This window comes from Canis lupus, chromosome 16 (assembly GCF_048164855.1).
Source record: "Canis lupus baileyi chromosome 16, mCanLup2.hap1, whole genome shotgun sequence".
NCBI lineage: Eukaryota > Metazoa > Chordata > Mammalia > Carnivora > Canidae > Canis > Canis lupus.
This window is the reverse complement of record NC_132853.1, coordinates 12,074,943-12,091,184: the sequence shown is the minus strand read 5'-3', so window position 1 is coordinate 12,091,184 and position 16,242 is coordinate 12,074,943. Positions and strand designations below refer to the sequence as shown.

The 16,242-nt window shown below is 63.0% G+C and overlaps 1 protein-coding gene across 1 annotated transcript in view; it reads left to right on the top strand.

Moving 5' to 3' along the window:
* NOTCH1 (notch receptor 1) overlaps positions 1 to 16,242 on the top strand; it is a 43,539-nt gene that overhangs the window by 18,094 nt on the left and 9,203 nt on the right. Inside the window, exons 3-25 of the mRNA XM_072778712.1 lie at positions 595 to 857; positions 1,290 to 1,628; positions 3,272 to 3,394; positions 3,827 to 4,060; positions 4,313 to 4,468; positions 4,663 to 4,848; positions 5,043 to 5,156; positions 5,950 to 6,063; positions 6,243 to 6,476; positions 6,566 to 6,676; positions 7,094 to 7,286; positions 8,307 to 8,452; positions 8,630 to 8,743; positions 10,202 to 10,321; positions 10,573 to 10,725; positions 11,273 to 11,501; positions 12,125 to 12,326; positions 13,191 to 13,344; positions 13,449 to 13,633; positions 14,145 to 14,277; positions 14,583 to 14,840; positions 14,916 to 15,028; positions 15,565 to 16,136. Coding sequence (XP_072634813.1) covers positions 595 to 857; positions 1,290 to 1,628; positions 3,272 to 3,394; positions 3,827 to 4,060; positions 4,313 to 4,468; positions 4,663 to 4,848; positions 5,043 to 5,156; positions 5,950 to 6,063; positions 6,243 to 6,476; positions 6,566 to 6,676; positions 7,094 to 7,286; positions 8,307 to 8,452; positions 8,630 to 8,743; positions 10,202 to 10,321; positions 10,573 to 10,725; positions 11,273 to 11,501; positions 12,125 to 12,326; positions 13,191 to 13,344; positions 13,449 to 13,633; positions 14,145 to 14,277; positions 14,583 to 14,840; positions 14,916 to 15,028; positions 15,565 to 16,136 — 4,446 coding nt within the window. The remainder of the gene's footprint in view (positions 1 to 594; positions 858 to 1,289; positions 1,629 to 3,271; positions 3,395 to 3,826; positions 4,061 to 4,312; positions 4,469 to 4,662; positions 4,849 to 5,042; positions 5,157 to 5,949; positions 6,064 to 6,242; positions 6,477 to 6,565; positions 6,677 to 7,093; positions 7,287 to 8,306; positions 8,453 to 8,629; positions 8,744 to 10,201; positions 10,322 to 10,572; positions 10,726 to 11,272; positions 11,502 to 12,124; positions 12,327 to 13,190; positions 13,345 to 13,448; positions 13,634 to 14,144; positions 14,278 to 14,582; positions 14,841 to 14,915; positions 15,029 to 15,564; positions 16,137 to 16,242) is intronic.

The window sequence follows — 16,242 nt, the reverse complement described above, 5'->3', positions numbered from 1 at the left end:
CATCAGAAAGGAAGCGGCACTGGTCAGCTCTGTCTGCAGCCCTCTGTGTGTTTGCGGTAGCATCCATGCTGAAAGCAGAAAAGCTGGAAGCTCTTTTATTACCCAAATAAGGCATGTTGGTTATAGAAGCGAGAGCAGGGAGGGAAAGCAGACAAGCCCCCCAAACAAAAGAGCCTCGAGCTCTTCTTCCCTGGGAATGGCGGGAACGGCCTGTGTGGCCCCTTCTTGGTGGCTCGCCGAGGTGCTCACACACGCTCACCAGGGCTTTGAAGGCCAGCCCATTGCCCCAATTAACATTTTTTTTTTTATTATTGAGGTGAAATTCATTGAAGGTAAAATTAACCACTTTAAAGCATTATAGCGCGGTGGCATTTGGCACTGTCGTGGTGTTGTGCAACCACCACATCCGTCTGGCTCCCATCACAGCTCCCCGAGGACCCCCCAGCCCAGGCCAGCTGTGCCCAGGGTGGGGTGGGGCCCGATGGCTGCAAGCACTCCCCAGGGAGCTATGACCCCGGCCCATGCCTGTGCTGGGTGAGGGGGGTCGTTGGTGGGGGAACTGGTGTGAGTAACCACCCTGGCTTCTGTCAACAGCTGCAGCGGGGCCTTCGTGGGCCAGCGATGCCAGGCACCCAATCCCTGCCTCAGCGCCCCCTGCAAGAACGCTGGGACGTGCCACACGGTGGACCGCGGTGGCCTGGTAGACTATGCCTGCACCTGCCGCCTGGGCTTCTCTGGGCCGCTCTGCCTGACGCCCCGGGACAACGCCTGCCTCTCCACCCCCTGCCGCAACGGTGGCACCTGTGACCTGCTCACACTCACTGAGTACAAGTGCCGCTGCCCCCCGGGCTGGTCAGGTGAGGGTGGCAGCGGGCACTCACAGACCCTGGTCTGTCTATGCATCTGGGCAAGGCTGTGGGGGTGGGTGATCGCTACCCTAGGGTCCCCATGCCCCTCTCCAGCCCCAGAAGTTGTCCTGCTCCAGGGCCCCCACTCCTCCCTGTCCCTCCATCAGGAGCTCTGACATGGGGGGCTGGGCTCTGGAGGGGTCAAGTCTCGAGGCCGCCTCCCCCCCACCAGCCATGTATCCTGGGAGCCTTGGTCCTGGTCCACAGAGAGATGGCCACGTCCTGCCGTGGGGTCCTGGGGACTAAAGGGACGGTGCTGTTAGGTCCGAGCCAGGCTGGCACCTCCATGGTGCCTGGAAGCTGCCCCTGGGTGCTGGGGGAGGGCTGGCCACGGGGATCCAGATGGCCTGTGTGACCTCCTCACTGCCCCTCGCCCACCAGGGAAGACATGCCAACAGGCTGACCCGTGCGCCTCCAACCCCTGTGCCAACGGCGGCCAGTGCCTGCCCTTTGAGGCCTCATACATCTGCGGCTGCCCACCTGGCTTCCATGGTCCCACCTGCCGGCAGGATGTGAACGAGTGCAGCCAGAGCCCCGGGCTCTGCCAGAATGGGGGCACCTGTCACAACGAGGTGGGCTCCTACCGCTGCACCTGCCGTGCCACCCACACCGGCCCGCACTGTGAGCTGCCCTATGTGCCCTGCAGCCCCTCCCCCTGCCAGAACGGGGGCACCTGCCGCCCCACGGGGGACACCACCCATGAGTGCGCCTGCCTGCCAGGTATGGTCCCACTGTGCCTCCCGCTGCCGGTGGCAGGCCCCAAGGGAGACCCCAGGGCACAGGGAGGGGGGTGCATTCCAGCAGGCAGCCCCGGGTGTGGAGCAGGGGCAGGTCTGGTGGGGTTAGGAGGAAGCTTGCATAGGGTCTAGGTGTCACCCCCGTCGCTGGTCATCCCACATCTGCCAGGAGGCAGGATCTCCCTTATGCCCAGGACCTGGGGACCCTGCAGCCCTCCCTGGGGCTCCCTCCACCCCCAGGCACCCCTGCCCTCTTTGAGCCTCCTGGGGAAGCGGGGAAGAGCTCCCTCATCTTGAATTCCCCGGAAACCATGTGCTGGTTGTGAGACTCACTACAGCTGCCTGGATGCTTGCTGTGTCGCCTTGGGCCTTTGGTCTTGCTGGGGCCGGAGCTGGCACATCCCTGTACCCCCACCCCCATGGCTTGGCTCTCAGGGATGTGAGATGGGAGGCTTAAAAACCTCATAGTCTGTCAGCTGCATGCCCTGGTGGTCAGGGGGGCCTGGGGGCAGGGGAGGAGCAGGATCTGGGGGTGCTGGGGTTTGGACACTGGGTGTACAGGGCCCAGCTGACCCTGGAGGGACTGCCCCAGCTGCCTATGTCCCGGCCCCAGCAAAGGGGAAGTGTCCTATGTGCCTGCTGGCCACAGAGCCTGGGGCCTTGTCACCTCATCAGCTGCCTTTGTATGCAGATGCCATGTGCGTGCATTTCCTGGGGGGCACTGGGTGTTCTCCTTGCCACCCGACTACCCCGGTGCTGCTGGCTGAGAGCTAATGAGCCTGCTTGCCAGGCCCAGCCCTGGGTTCTGGGTTCACGTGCCTTTTTTGCCAGCCCGGTGACCTCAGGCCTGGAACCTTCCATCCAGCCATGTTGCTCAAGAGGGCTCAGGACATGGGGTGTGGGGCACCCTCCAAAGGATACCCCATGCGTGGAGCTCGTGTGCCGCTCCCCCCCCCCCCGCCCCACAGGAGAGCCTCTCGAGGCATGGGGAGTGCGGAGAAGCAGCACTCCAGGCCCACCACAGTGTGCGTGGGAGTCAGAACTCAGACTTCGGGTCCTGGGCTTCTGTTTGGGGTGCTCCCTGCAAAACCCTGTCCACTTTGCACTTTGGCGCTTCCGGGCCTCCTGTTTTGGCCCTGGGGTACTGGTGGGGTGGGGAGCCCGAGGGAGGGGATTGGTTCTCCCAGGGCAAGAAAGGGGTTCAAAGGCACCGCAGGAGGGGTGTTAATTAGTAGGCAGCTAAGGGTTTGGGCTGTTTCTGACGCACCTTCCTTGGTTGATGATTGAACCAGTGGGAGTTGAGCAGGTTAATAGCTGACTGGCATGGAGGCGATATGAAGAGGTCGGCCCCAGCTGGGAGGAAAGTGGGACGCCACACCTCTGTCCCCAGGAATCTGGGGGCCACATGTCTACTGCCACCTGCCATCCTCTGCCTGGAGCCCCCCCCCACCAACCCCAGGGCAGTCGCCAAGAAGGGGAACAGGACCTGGCCCCCCAGCCAGTGCGCCTCCCGGGGCAGGCCATGGAGGGGCAGCACCCTGCCCAGAGCAGGGTGCTGTGGTCCAGCCAGGGCGATGGCAAAGTGGACCCACCTGTTGACCAGGCCCTGGGCTCCTCCCGCCGCAGGCTTTACCGGCCAGAACTGTGAGGAGAACATTGACGACTGTCCTGGAAACAACTGCAAGAATGGAGGTGCCTGTGTGGACGGCGTGAATACTTACAACTGCCGCTGCCCTCCAGAGTGGACAGGTGCACGTGCTGGGGCACCGGCCGGGGGCACCCCCCACTAGTCCCACCACCCGCATGTGGACAGGGGCCCATGAGCCCGGTCTAGGCCAGGAAGGATGGCGTGACCTGGGGTAGTCCCTGGCCAGAGCCAGGGTCTGAGGCCCCCACCCCAGTGGCCACACCGACATGGCACCAGCTCTTCATCGTGGGCCATCTGTAGCCTGGCCCCGGGTGGCCCTGGCTGGCCCTGTGGTTGGGTCTCCTGGGTTAGGGCCAAGCTGGAGGCTCACGTCCAGGGATAGCAGACAAGCGTGCCCACAGCAGAGCAGTGACTCAGGCTGGTGGCAGGTGGAAGAGTCCACCTGGGAAGGCTTCCTGGTGGAGGTGGGCCCTGCACATTGTGGTCAAGGGCCTGGCGGCATTCGCCCAGCCTGATGGTCTCGGTGCCCATAGGTCAGTACTGTACTGAGGACGTGGACGAGTGTCAGCTGATGCCCAACGCCTGCCAGAACGGTGGGACCTGCCACAATACGCATGGCGGCTACAACTGCGTGTGCGTCAATGGCTGGACTGGTGAGGACTGCAGTGAGAACATCGACGATTGTGCCAGCGCCGCCTGCTTCCATGGTGCCACATGTCACGACCGTGTGGCCTCCTTCTACTGCGAGTGTCCCCACGGCCGCACGGGTGAGTGCCAGGCTGGAGGGGGCAGGGCTGTTCCAGGCGTCAGGGAGTAGGGCCCCCTGAGATGGCCCGAGAGGGGCCCTTCTGGAGGGATGAAGGCCAGGGGTATGCCTAGGGCAGGCCCGCTGGTTATACCCTCTTGGAATGACCTGGGTGTTGTGGGCCTGATTGGGGCTGCTCAGCAGTGTGACTGTGGGAGGCCTGTCCTGCCCGGGCCGGGGAGGGGACCTTGCTGACTGCTGCCACCCCGCCCAGGTCTGCTCTGCCACTTGAACGACGCCTGCATCAGCAACCCTTGCAATGAGGGCTCTAACTGTGACACTAACCCTGTCAATGGCAAAGCCATCTGCACCTGCCCGTCAGGCTACACGGGGCCAGCCTGCAGCCAGGACGTGGATGAGTGCTCTCTGGGTGCGTCGGGCTGGGATGTGCGGCGGGGGGACAGCTGCTGGACAGGTGTTCCTGGCCCAAGGGGGTGGAGGCTGCTGGAAGGGTGTTCCCAGCCCGATTCAGGGCAGGGTAGGCTGCATGCCCCAGAATAGTCCGGAGCTCAGGGCATCTGAAGCAGCCTCTCACTGGAGCTGTGTACTCCTGTCCCCCGCCAGGTGCCAACCCCTGTGAGCATGCAGGCAAGTGCATCAACACGCTGGGCTCCTTTGAATGCCAGTGTCTGCAGGGCTACACTGGCCCCCGCTGTGAAATTGATGTCAATGAGTGCATCTCAAACCCATGTCAGAATGATGCCACCTGCTTGGACCAGATCGGGGAGTTCCAGTGTATCTGCATGCCTGGTGAGTGGAGCCTGCCTGAGGCCCTGCAGTGCCTGGCCTCCACAGAGGCCCGGAGAGCAGCCCGGGGCCTGCCTGGCCACCAAGCCCCATGCTGCCGGGTACACAGCAGAAGAACACGTGTGGGGATGCTGGCTCCGCAGCTCCCTGAGGCCATTCATGGACCACTGTGCCCCTTCACCCCCCCCCCCCACCAGGCTACGAGGGCGTACACTGTGAAGTCAACACGGATGAGTGTGCCAGCAGCCCTTGTCTCCAGAATGGCCGCTGCCTGGACAAAATCAATGAATTTCTGTGCGAGTGCCCCACGGGTGAGGCCCATCCCCTGCATGGCTGCCACCAAGTCCCCACCATCCCTCAGGGGAGGTGGACCAGGAGCTCTGACGCCCTGCTTGCGGGGGGGGGGGGGCTCCACTCAGGCCGGGCCTTGTCCTGTAGGAGCCCCTCCCTACTGTCCTGGGGCGGGGGTGCCAGGCCACTGCCCTGGGGCCGGGCTGCAAGGACTTCACTTTGGGAATGAAAGGGCTGGGCCAGGCTAGGCAGGGTGTACCAGCCTCCATCTCTCTGGGGGCCAGGGGACCCCAGAAATCCTCCTTGCTGTGGGTTCCCCTAAGGGTGAGTACACTCTGGGAGCAGCCCTGTCCTCCCTGAGGGGCTTTGAGGGGAGGTGCCAGCCTGGCTCTCGGAGGCAGTGCCGGGAAGGAGTCAGCTGGCCTGCACTCCCCACCTTCACTGGCCCTCAGTGAACCTGATGGTCAGGGGGGCTTGAGGAGCTCAGGGCAGGAGGGGTGTAGGTCCGGGGGCACTGAGCCCCAAGAGGGTTTGCAGGTCAGAGGCTGAGTCTGCAAGGTGTCAGTCGGCCATCCCAGGACACTGAGGGGGAGTTCATTGCAGCCTGACATGGTTGTGCCCACAGCAGCCGGGGTCCCCTCAGAGGAGGCAGGAAGGGGGCAAGAGGAGAGATCAGAATGTCTTCTGAGCCCTGGCCAGGGCAGGCTCTGGGGAACCCCTCCCAGGAACCCCTTGCTCTGGTCCAGCTGGGGCTTGTCCAGGGGGCCTCCTGGCACCCACTGCATCTGACTACCACCCCTTTCCTGGCCACAGGCTTCACCGGGCATCTATGTCAGTATGACGTGGATGAGTGTGCGAGCACGCCCTGTAAGAACGGTGCCAAGTGCCTGGATGGGCCCAACACCTACAGCTGCATGTGCACAGAAGGTAAGTGGCCTGTGGGAGGAGGGTGGGCGGGCTTGCAGAGCCTGAGCACGGAGTGTGGGGGGCAGCATCCCTGAGGAAAGGCACCTGCCGGTCCTCCCCTTTGGGGGAGGACGAGAGCGCCAGGTCTGGCAGGTGGCATTCCGGGAATTGCACTGACGCCCTGGGCCCCTACCCTGTAGGCTACACGGGCCTCCACTGCGAGGTGGACATTGATGAATGTGACCCCGACCCCTGCCACTACGGGGTGTGCAAGGATGGGGTGGCCACCTTCACCTGCCTGTGCCAGCCGGGCTACACGGGCCACCACTGTGAGAGCAACATTAATGAGTGCCACAGCCAGCCCTGCCGCCACGGTGGCACCTGCCAGGACCGTGACAATGCCTACCTCTGCTCCTGCCTCAAGGGGACCACAGGTGCCCAGGGGGGGCCTGGGCTGGGGGTAGGGGGATGTCGGGGCATGGGGTCGGGGCACCAGAACTGATCACAGTGCTGCCCCTGCCAGGACCCAACTGTGAGACAAACCTGGACGACTGTGCCAGCAGCCCCTGTGAGTCAGGCACGTGCCTGGATAGGATCGACGGTTACGAGTGTGCGTGCGAGCCGGGCTACACAGGTGAGCGGCCAGGGCCCCGCAGACCAGGGGCAGCCTCTTGCAGCAGAGGGCACGGGAGCCCTGGGACTCTGACCGGCACCAGGATGGGCGTCCTCAAGCCCCTAGGCACACGTTCCCTGTCTGCCAACCACCGCTGTCCACCCCAGAGGCCCAGCTGGGCAGCCGGATGACATGGGCCCTGTTCCTGGAGCTGCCGGACTAGGCAGGGTGGCGCTGTGTTCACGGCTGAAGTCCCTGCTGACCGGGTTTATGCCCCAGGAGGACCCAGGGAGGGGTGGGTGGCCATCCCCAGTTCCACAGTGGGGACACCGAGGCTCACAGGGGCCAGGACTTGCTCACTGCAGCTCCAGTTCTGGGGGCATCCCCAGGACGTGGGTGTCTGAGCTCTGCCCTACCCCCCCCCGCCCCTGGCCACAGGGAGCATGTGCAATGTGAACATCGACGAATGCGCAGGCAACCCCTGCCACCATGGGGGCACGTGCGAGGATGGCATCAATAGCTTCATGTGCCGCTGCCCCGAGGGCTACCATGGCCCCACATGCCTGTCCGAGGTCAACGAGTGCAGCAGCAACCCCTGCATCCATGGGGCTTGCCGGGACAGCCTCAACGGGTAGGCGCTGGGGCTGTGGGGGGGTAGCCGGGGGGGCAGGCCCAGGAGACGCTGCAGTGGGTGCCCGCTCGTGGGCCGATGACCATGTGGGCCCTCATCAGGGCCTGGCATGTGCACGGTGCAGCTCCGGGCTGCATGCCATCATGGGCTCAGGCCGCAGGTCCTAGGTGAGCCGAGGCACCTCTGTGATGCACTCATCGGCCTGTTCCTCGGCCCGACTGCTAAGCCAGCTCCCAACTGCAAAGATGAAAGGGGCATGTGTTGCAGTGCCCGCAGCCAGATTAATGAGGTGGCTGAGGTTGCCTAAGGCAGGGGCCTGGAGGTCCAGCAGTGTGACCTCCCGGCCAGGCACAGGCGTTGGGACAGCTTCGGGGTGGAGGGTGGTGCTCAGAGTGTGCATCTCCCACACGGCTTCTCCTGAGGCTCCTCTTGGGTGATAAACCGCTTGCCCCACAATTTCTTCCTCTGAGCTCCGTGACTCACTCTGGCAAGTCCTCAGCCCCGAGGATGAGGTGCAGGGGCCCCCAGCTTATGGGGGTTTGGTCAGAGCTATAGGTGACAGCCTGGCCCATATGGTGGGCATCTGACATGGGCACCACCGTGGGCCCGAGCCTGTCTCCCATGGTGCCTGTGCTGACAGCCAGCATGGGAGGACCTCACACATGGGGTGTCAGGGAGCGGTGAGGACCCAGGGCAGCCAAGGCTGGCTTCGTCCCTGACACCTGCTGGGTGCCCAACACTGCCCTGGGGACAGAGATGTCCACTTGAGCAGGGCCCTCGCTCTCGGTTCAAGGCCATGTGGTGGGTGAGCGGCAGATGGCTTGCTGACCGCTGCCCTGGACTAGGCGCTGCCCCGGGGGTAGTATAACCAAACCCTGCTGCTGTCTTGAGCACGGTGGGTGCTCTTACTCCCACTTTGAGGGTCAACGTGGACCTGCTGCTCTGTGCTGCGGGGATGCAGGACAGGAGCAGAGCCGGGAGTGTGGGCACCTGTGGATGGTTCTGCGGTCACCTCTGCAGGTATAAATGTGACTGTGACCCTGGGTGGAGTGGGGCAAACTGTGACGTGAATAACAACGAATGTGAGTCCAACCCCTGTGCCAATGGGGGCGCTTGCAGAGACATGACCAGCGGCTATGTGTGCACATGCCGGGAAGGCTTCAGTGGTGAGTGGGGCTGACGGGAGCTCTGGTGGGGGGACGGAGTGACCCATGGTGTCACCTGCTGCCGCTGGGGTGGGTGTAGGGCTCCTCCTCCACCCCAGGGCATGAGGAGGGCCCCACTGCAGGACCTGTCCACGGCCCCGTGGTGATGGGCACGCTAACTGCTGGTCCTCCCTCCAGGTCCCAACTGTCAAACCAACATCAACGAGTGTGCGTCCAACCCGTGCCTGAACCAGGGCTCATGCATTGATGACGTGGCTGGATACAAGTGCAACTGCCCGCTGCCCTACACAGGTGAGGGCAGGGCCTGTAGGTCCTAGGGCCTGGCCACTTTCAGGCCTCACCCCACTGGTGTCACTGCCAGATTCACCAGGAACATACGGGATGCCGGGGAGACACTCTAATAGGAGCCCATCCCAAATAATTGATTTGGTCAGCCCACCCAGCAGGTGGGGTCTTCCACACTAGGGCCAGGAGCTGGGCCTGGACTGTTGGCCTCCACGACCTGGTGTCCACACCACATGGGTCCCTGGGGCCAGGCTGCCCCCGCCCTTGCTGGCCAGGCCTGAGGGATCCCTTTGATGGCGGGACGTTCTCTGTGTCGGGGAACAAGGAGTCTTCTGTGAGTGCTGAGCAGAGGCGGGAGGCATTTCCCTGGGCGTCCCGGCACCCACCGTTGGCCTGGCTGACAGAATTGCAGGAAATGGTCCTCTCTGTAGAGAGAGCTGAAAGACAGACGTCCATGACCACTGCTGCCCCTGGGTCCCACTGGGAGTGGGCAGAGGGTGCTACCTCTGGGGACGGCTTCAGACCACACCACTGACCAGCTGGAGGTCCAGAGGCCGCCCTCTCTGGCCAGGCGGAGGGGGCTGGGAGCGGGGGGCCTGTGCCTGTGCTGCTGGCCCCGCAACATGGGGCAGGCTGTGGCCAGCGTCGTATTTTCTTTGATGGGAGTTGGGGACCTAGATTTTGTCCTGTGTCAGCGAGGAAGCTCTAGGCTGGTAGCCGCCCAGGGGCCCTCTCGCTGGGGGCACACAGGTCCCTTTCGGACACAGTATCAGAGATTGGAGGGCCTGGTGGGGAGGAGCCGGCCTGTGCTGACCCACTTCCCGTCTGCCCACTTCCTGCTTCCCTCTGCACAATTGTCGGAAACTCTGGCGAATTTCCTGCCTGCCTAGGTCACCGTGGAAACAGACAGAAAGAAAGGCTCTGGAAAATCACCCCAGCAGGCCTGGGAGATAATGGGCCTCGGGGAAGATAGCACTTCCTTTCTTCTCCGGGAGTCGGCCCCCACAGCCGTAAACAGGAAGGCTGTCTACTGGGCTCTCAGGGAGGAAAGTCACCCCAGTGTGACATGCTTCTAGCGAGACCCCCTTCCCCGTGCCGAGGTCCTGTGCCGCCGGAGCTTGTCCTCTGCTTGGTGGCTCCCGTGGCCTCTGACCAGGCGCTGGCTGTACAAGGGCCTTGGGAGGAGAGGGTGTGAAGCTGGGAGCAGGGGGGCCCTGTGATGTGGTAGGCAGCCTCCAGTCTGGGGTCTGGTGCTTCCGAGGGGTCGAGGCCCAGGCTGTATCCTGTGGGGACTGCTTTGGAGCTGACTGTCCCTCTGGTTTGTCTTCAGCTCCCCAGTTTGGGTCGTGACACAGCCAGGAGCTTGCCTAGGGTTCACCCCCAGCCCAAGGGTCTCCTTCAGGAGATAACGTGGAGCGCAGACCCTCTGCTCTGGGTCTCAGCACTTGTCCCCCTTCCATTTAGGGGCTACATGTGAGGTGGTGCTGGCCCCGTGCGCCCCCAGCCCCTGCAGAAACGGGGGTGCGTGCAAGGAATCTGAGGACTACGAGAGCTTCTCGTGCATCTGCCCCACGGGTTGGCAAGGTGAGGCCTCCTGGCCCTGCGGCCCTGCCTGGGTTCCTTCCCCTGGGGCAGGGGGCTCTGGAAGCAGGAATGGGCCTGACGGGGTCCTTCCCACCCTGGATTTCTGTAATCTGCAAGGTTGGGGGGTGGGGGTCGCGAGTCAGAGAGCCCTTCCTTCCTGTGGGGTGTCCCCAGTGGACTGTCCCCGGGCAGAGGAGGCCCCGTGGCTGGGAGGGTGGGGGCTGACCCTACACACCCCCTCGCGCCCCCAGGACAGACCTGCGAGGTCGACATCAATGAGTGTGTGAAGACCCCGTGCCGCAATGGTGCGTCCTGCCAGAACACCAACGGCGGCTACCGCTGCCACTGCCGCGCCGGCTACACGGGGCGCAACTGTGAGACGGACGTGGATGACTGCCGGCCCAGTGAGTGACTTCCCGGCTCTGCACCCCCATTGCCTGGCTCCTCCTGCCCTGTACCCCCTCCGCCACTGACTCTGGCCCCTCTGAGTGTTCTCAGACCTGCAGGTTTCCAGGCGGCTGTGGGGCAGGGAGCTGGCTGCTGTCAACTGGGAGGCCTGAGGGGGCCGTGCCTGGGGCGGGTGGCTTCACGTGGCCCGAGGAGAGTGGTTCTGGGTGGCCTAGGAGCCTGAGCCTCTGGAGCCAGACCGTGGGTTCTGGGAGCTCCTCCGACAGCGCGGTGCCTGGCCCCACCCAGTGTGGTCTTCTCGGTCCTCACTGACCTGCCGGGGAGGAGGGCTATCAGCCCCTGACGCCGGGTCATGGTGTCACAAGCCACTGAGACCCAGAGAAACCCAGCAAGCAGGGGAGATGGTGACACCAACTCCGTCAGTCCTCAAGCCTGCAGCCTGGGGGCTGGGAGCGCTTGCGGAGAGCACCTGGAGGGGGAGTGCAGGCACCAGTGGTGCCCCCCCTCAGCCCCCCTCAGGCCTGCCCTTTTGTCCCCTCTCAGACCCGTGCCACAATGGCGGCTCCTGCACAGATGGCGTCAACACAGCCTTCTGCGACTGCCTGCCTGGCTTCCAGGGGCCCTTCTGTGAGGAGGACATCAATGAGTGTGCCAGCAACCCCTGCCGCCATGGCGCCAACTGCACAGACTGTGTCGATAGCTACACCTGCACCTGTCCCACGGGCTTCAGCGGGATCCACTGTGAAAACAACACACCCGACTGCACAGAGAGGCGAGTGCGCAGGGCTGTCCAGGTGCAGGCTGAGGCAGCAGGGCAGAAGCCTGGGGTGGGGGGTAGGTGCACCGCCTGGGGCACCCAGCAGGCATCCAGCTGGTCAGCCCTCGCTGTATAACCAGTCAGATGGCAATCACTGTGTCCTAGAAAGGCCCTTGTCCACTGACCAGCGTGAGAACCAGAGCCCAGGTGGTCTTTCCTGAAGAACTGGTGTGCCCCCTTCTATGATCAACTCTATGACCCATCTTGTTTCCTTTTGTGCCCGGGGTGCCAGGAGGCTCCTTGCTCAGTGCTCTCCATCCTTTGTTTCCGACATGGTCATCTCCCTCAGTATCTGAGTGTGTTCTGGTTTCTTCCTGGTTCTTACTCTTACCACCACCCATGTGGGTGTCATAAAGTTGCTCTTGGCACAACCTGTAAAGAAGGCAGAGAATGTGGTGTCAGGTGGTGGGAGAGCCGGAGGTCCCTGGTGCTGTGTTAGGGGCCTCCCTGAGTTCAGCCAGGCTACTCCCTGCCCGCTCTAGCTGTTGGGCCCCTTTTATCGTCTGAGTTGAGGGAGGCTGCATAGGCAGGTCTCATGCTCCGCTCACCCATCTCCCCTGCTGCTTGCTCCTGTCCAGCTCCTGCTTCAATGGTGGCACCTGCGTGGATGGCATCAACTCCTTTACCTGCCTGTGTCCACCGGGCTTCACGGGCAGCTACTGCCAACACGACATCAATGAGTGTGACTCCCGGCCCTGCCTACACGGTGGCACCTGCCAGGACAGCTACGGGACCTACAGGTGCACCTGCCCGCAGGGCTACACGGGCCTCAACTGCCAGGTGAGCGGGTGGGCTGCACAGTGCCTGGCAGAAGGTGGCCAGGGTGGGGTGTCGACCCACAGTGCATCCTCACAGCCTCCCTGCCAGGCCCCTCTTTTGTTGGCTTCCCCAGGCCGCTGGCAAGTGGGTGAGGCAAGAGCCAGGCTAGCGGGGACAGGAGTGGCCATGGTCCCGTGGTTCTGGGGATCTTGACTGCCAGCCCAGTGCCTGGCCCAAGGCCATGTTGATTCCTAAGGAATCTAGTGGGGAGTGGGGCTTTTTTGGGTCAGGAGCAGAGGTTTATGGAGCGAGACCAAGAAGCAGAGGAGGAAGGCAGCTAGTTTTTTCTCAAGAACCATTTTTTTTTGAAAAAATATCTAAAAGTGACGGCTCTGGTGGCTCAGCAGTTTAGCACCGCCTTCAGCCCAGGGTGTGATCCTGGAGACCCCAGATCGAGTCCCATGTTGGGCTCCTGGCATGGAGCCTGTTTCTCCCTCTGCCTGTGTCTCTGCCCGCCCCCCCACGATGGATAAATAAATAAAATCTTAAAAAAAAAAAGAAAGTATGTAAAAGTATCAAAGATGTATCTTTATTAAAGATTTTCACATAAGATATCTGTTTATAGATAGTCCCAACAAAATATAGTTCCAAAGAAGAGTCTTCCTTCAAGGAAACACGGGTCTAGATTAGCCGAGGGCCCAGAGAGAGTGCGAGCCCCTCCGCCCCAGCTGCAGGGGAGCCCCTGAGCCTCAGCTTCCACTTCTGTAGGATGGGCTCACAGCCTGCCCCGGGTACACAGGTCTCTGGCAGATGTGCATGGTGCACCTGCCGGGTGGGATGGGCCTCGGTGGGCGGTGTGAGTACGGATGCCCCTGCCGTCCCCAGAACCTCGTGCGCTGGTGTGACTCTTCACCCTGTAAGAACGGCGGCAAATGCTGGCAGAGCAACACCCTGTACCGGTGCGAGTGCCACAGTGGCTGGACTGGCCTCTACTGCGATGTACCCAATGTGTCCTGTGAAGTGGCCGCCCAGCGGCAAGGTAACTGGCTGTGTCCCCTAGTGCCCCCCTGCCTTCGCCCTGGCTGACCCCCCACCTGCAGCCCAAGGCCTCACACCTACACCCTCCCCCCACATCCCATGCAGACGTCAATGTCACCCACCTCTGCCGGAACGGGGGGCTCTGCATGGATGCAGGCAACACGCACCACTGCCGCTGCCAGGCAGGCTACACAGGCAGCTACTGCGAGGACCAGGTGGATGAGTGCTCACCCAGCCCCTGCCAGAACGGGGCCACCTGCACCGACTATCCTGGTGGCTATTCCTGTGAGGTGGGCACCCATCCTCATGGTGGGGAGGGGGTGTGTGCAGTGCGTGCCAAGCCCTAGGCTGCAAGGGAGACAGCAGTGGAGACTAAACCCAACAGGTGTGGTTCCAGGAAGGGAGGGCTGTGATAATCAGGGAAGACTGCCTGTTGAGGGTGTCCCGTGGGGAAGCCTAGAAGAGGGAGACTACACGGAAATATAGGATATGGTTTTCCTCTGGGTCTCCTTCCCCAGAGCTGTCCCTCTGGGCTCAGCAGATACCTGCCCCAAGGCCCCCACTTCTGTTTGGCAAGACAAGCTCTAGTCCCTGCTCCAAGCAGTGACTCAGCTTACCAGGGCCCTCCTTAGTGTCAGCTGGGTTGGGTCTCCCTCTGGGTAGACCGGGTGTGAGAACCTCAAGGCTTAGCTGGTCTGGAGGGTGGCTCATGTGGCCCCGCCCACCCACACAGGTGCAGAGGGCCACAGATCAGCCTCCCACTGATCCACAGCTGCACCTCTTGTCTATTTCCCCGCACAGTGTGTGGCCGGGTACCACGGGGTGAACTGCTCCGAGGAAATGAATGAGTGTCTATCCCACCCATGCCAGAATGGGGGCACCTGCATCGACCTCATCAACACCTACAAGTGCTCCTGTCCCCGGGGCACACAGGGTAAGGATCCCCCACACCCTGGGGCTGGGGTCCAGGGGGCGAGTGGGCAAGTCAGGCACTGGTCACAAGCATCCTAGAGCTTCCGCTCTGCCCTATGGGGCAGGAGACAGGTGTGGGACTGACCGGGGATGGAGCCAAGGGAGGGAGTCCAGCCAGGCCACTGGCACAGGGCAACAAGTGTGGGGTGCAGCCCTGTTGCCGCATCCCCTCTCCTGAACATTTGTGGGGTCCCGTCCTCCTGACCGTTTGACAGAGGGAGCTAGGCCAGCACGTGGCTGGTCCCTGACAGTGCCCGGCTTCTGCAGGTGTGCACTGTGAGGTCAATGTGGACGACTGCAGTCCCCCCATCGACCCCGTCTCCCGGGGCCCCAAGTGCTTTAACAACGGCACCTGTGTGGACCAGGTGGGCGGCTACAGCTGCACCTGCCCACCCGGCTTCGTTGGCGAGCGCTGTGAGGGCGACGTCAATGAGTGCCTGTCCAATCCCTGTGACATCCGAGGCACCCAGAACTGCGTACAGCGTGTCAATGACTTCTACTGCGAGTGCCGCGCAGGCCACACTGGTGGGTGCTGGGGCAGGGTGGGGCAGGGCAAGGGCCGGGGAAGGACGGGCCCCTCATGCCCACTCTCATCCCCAGGACGCCGCTGTGAGTCCATCATCAATGGCTGCAAGGGCAGGCCCTGCCAGAATGGGGGCACCTGCGCCGTGGCATCTAACACAGCTCGTGGCTTCATCTGCAAGTGCCCTGCGGTAGGTGTCCCAGGGGCTCTTTGGTCTGCGGGGGGCAGGAGAGTGCCCCCTCCCTGCCACTGCACATGGAGGGCAGGGAGGGCTGGCTGGGGCTGGCCTGCGTCCTCCTGGCTCTGAGATCCAGGTTTTCTGGCCGAAGTATATTTGCAGAGCTGACTCAGGTTTATAGAGAAATGGTGCAGGCACCTGCTATGCCCCTGTCTGCACCATCCCCATGTGGCTTTTGTACCTCGGGGTCACACATGGGGGTAACAGTGGGTGAGCACACTGGGGCCAGCTGTGTTGGTCGGGGTTGCTCCTGCAGGGTGTGTGCTCTGGGCTCTGATAAAGGCAGCACCACATGCCCTCCAGGGCCACGGCCTGTGAGCATCTCAGTGCCTGGTGTCATCCTCAACCCCCCTCCCGGCCCCCAGCAACCCCTGGGCTTCCGTGTGGGGAGAATGTGCCATCCAAGGCACCGGCTGCGGGCTGTCCCAGGCACAGGGACAGGTGGCCCTACCTGTCCTCCTGACACCCCGCTATCTCCCATCCCCCAGGGCTTTGAGGGTGCCACGTGTGAGAATGATGCCCGGGCCTGCGGAAGCCGGCGCTGCCTCAATGGTGGCACGTGCATTTCGGGCCCGCGCAGCCCCACCTGCCTGTGCCTGGGCCCCTTCACCGGCCCCGAGTGCCAGTTCCCCGCCGGCAGCCCCTGTGTGGGTGGCAACCCCTGCTATAACCAGGGTAGCTGCGAGCCCACCACCGAGAGCCCCTTCTACCGCTGCCTGTGCCCCGCCAACTTCAATGGGCTCCTGTGCCACATCCTGGACTACAGCTTTGGGGGTGGCCTGGGCCTCGACATCCCCCCACCACAGATAGAGGAGGCCTGCGAGCTGCCTGAGTGCCACGAAGAGGCGGGCAACAAGGTGTGCAGCCTGGCATGCAACAACCATGCGTGCGGCTGGGACGGCGGCGACTGCTCGCTCAACTTCAACGACCCGTGGCAGAACTGCTCACAGTCATTGCAGTGCTGGAAGTATTTCAGCAACGGCCACTGCGACAGCCAGTGCAACTCTGCTGGCTGCCTGTTCGATGGCTTCGACTGCCAGCGTGCAGAGGGCCAGTGCAAGTGAGGCGTTGGGGGGCGGGGCCTTGGGTGGGGCTTGGGCAGAGTGGGTGGAGTATAGGTGGGCAGGGCAGAGCAAGGTGGGGAAGGGGGCGGGGCTTAGGCAGGG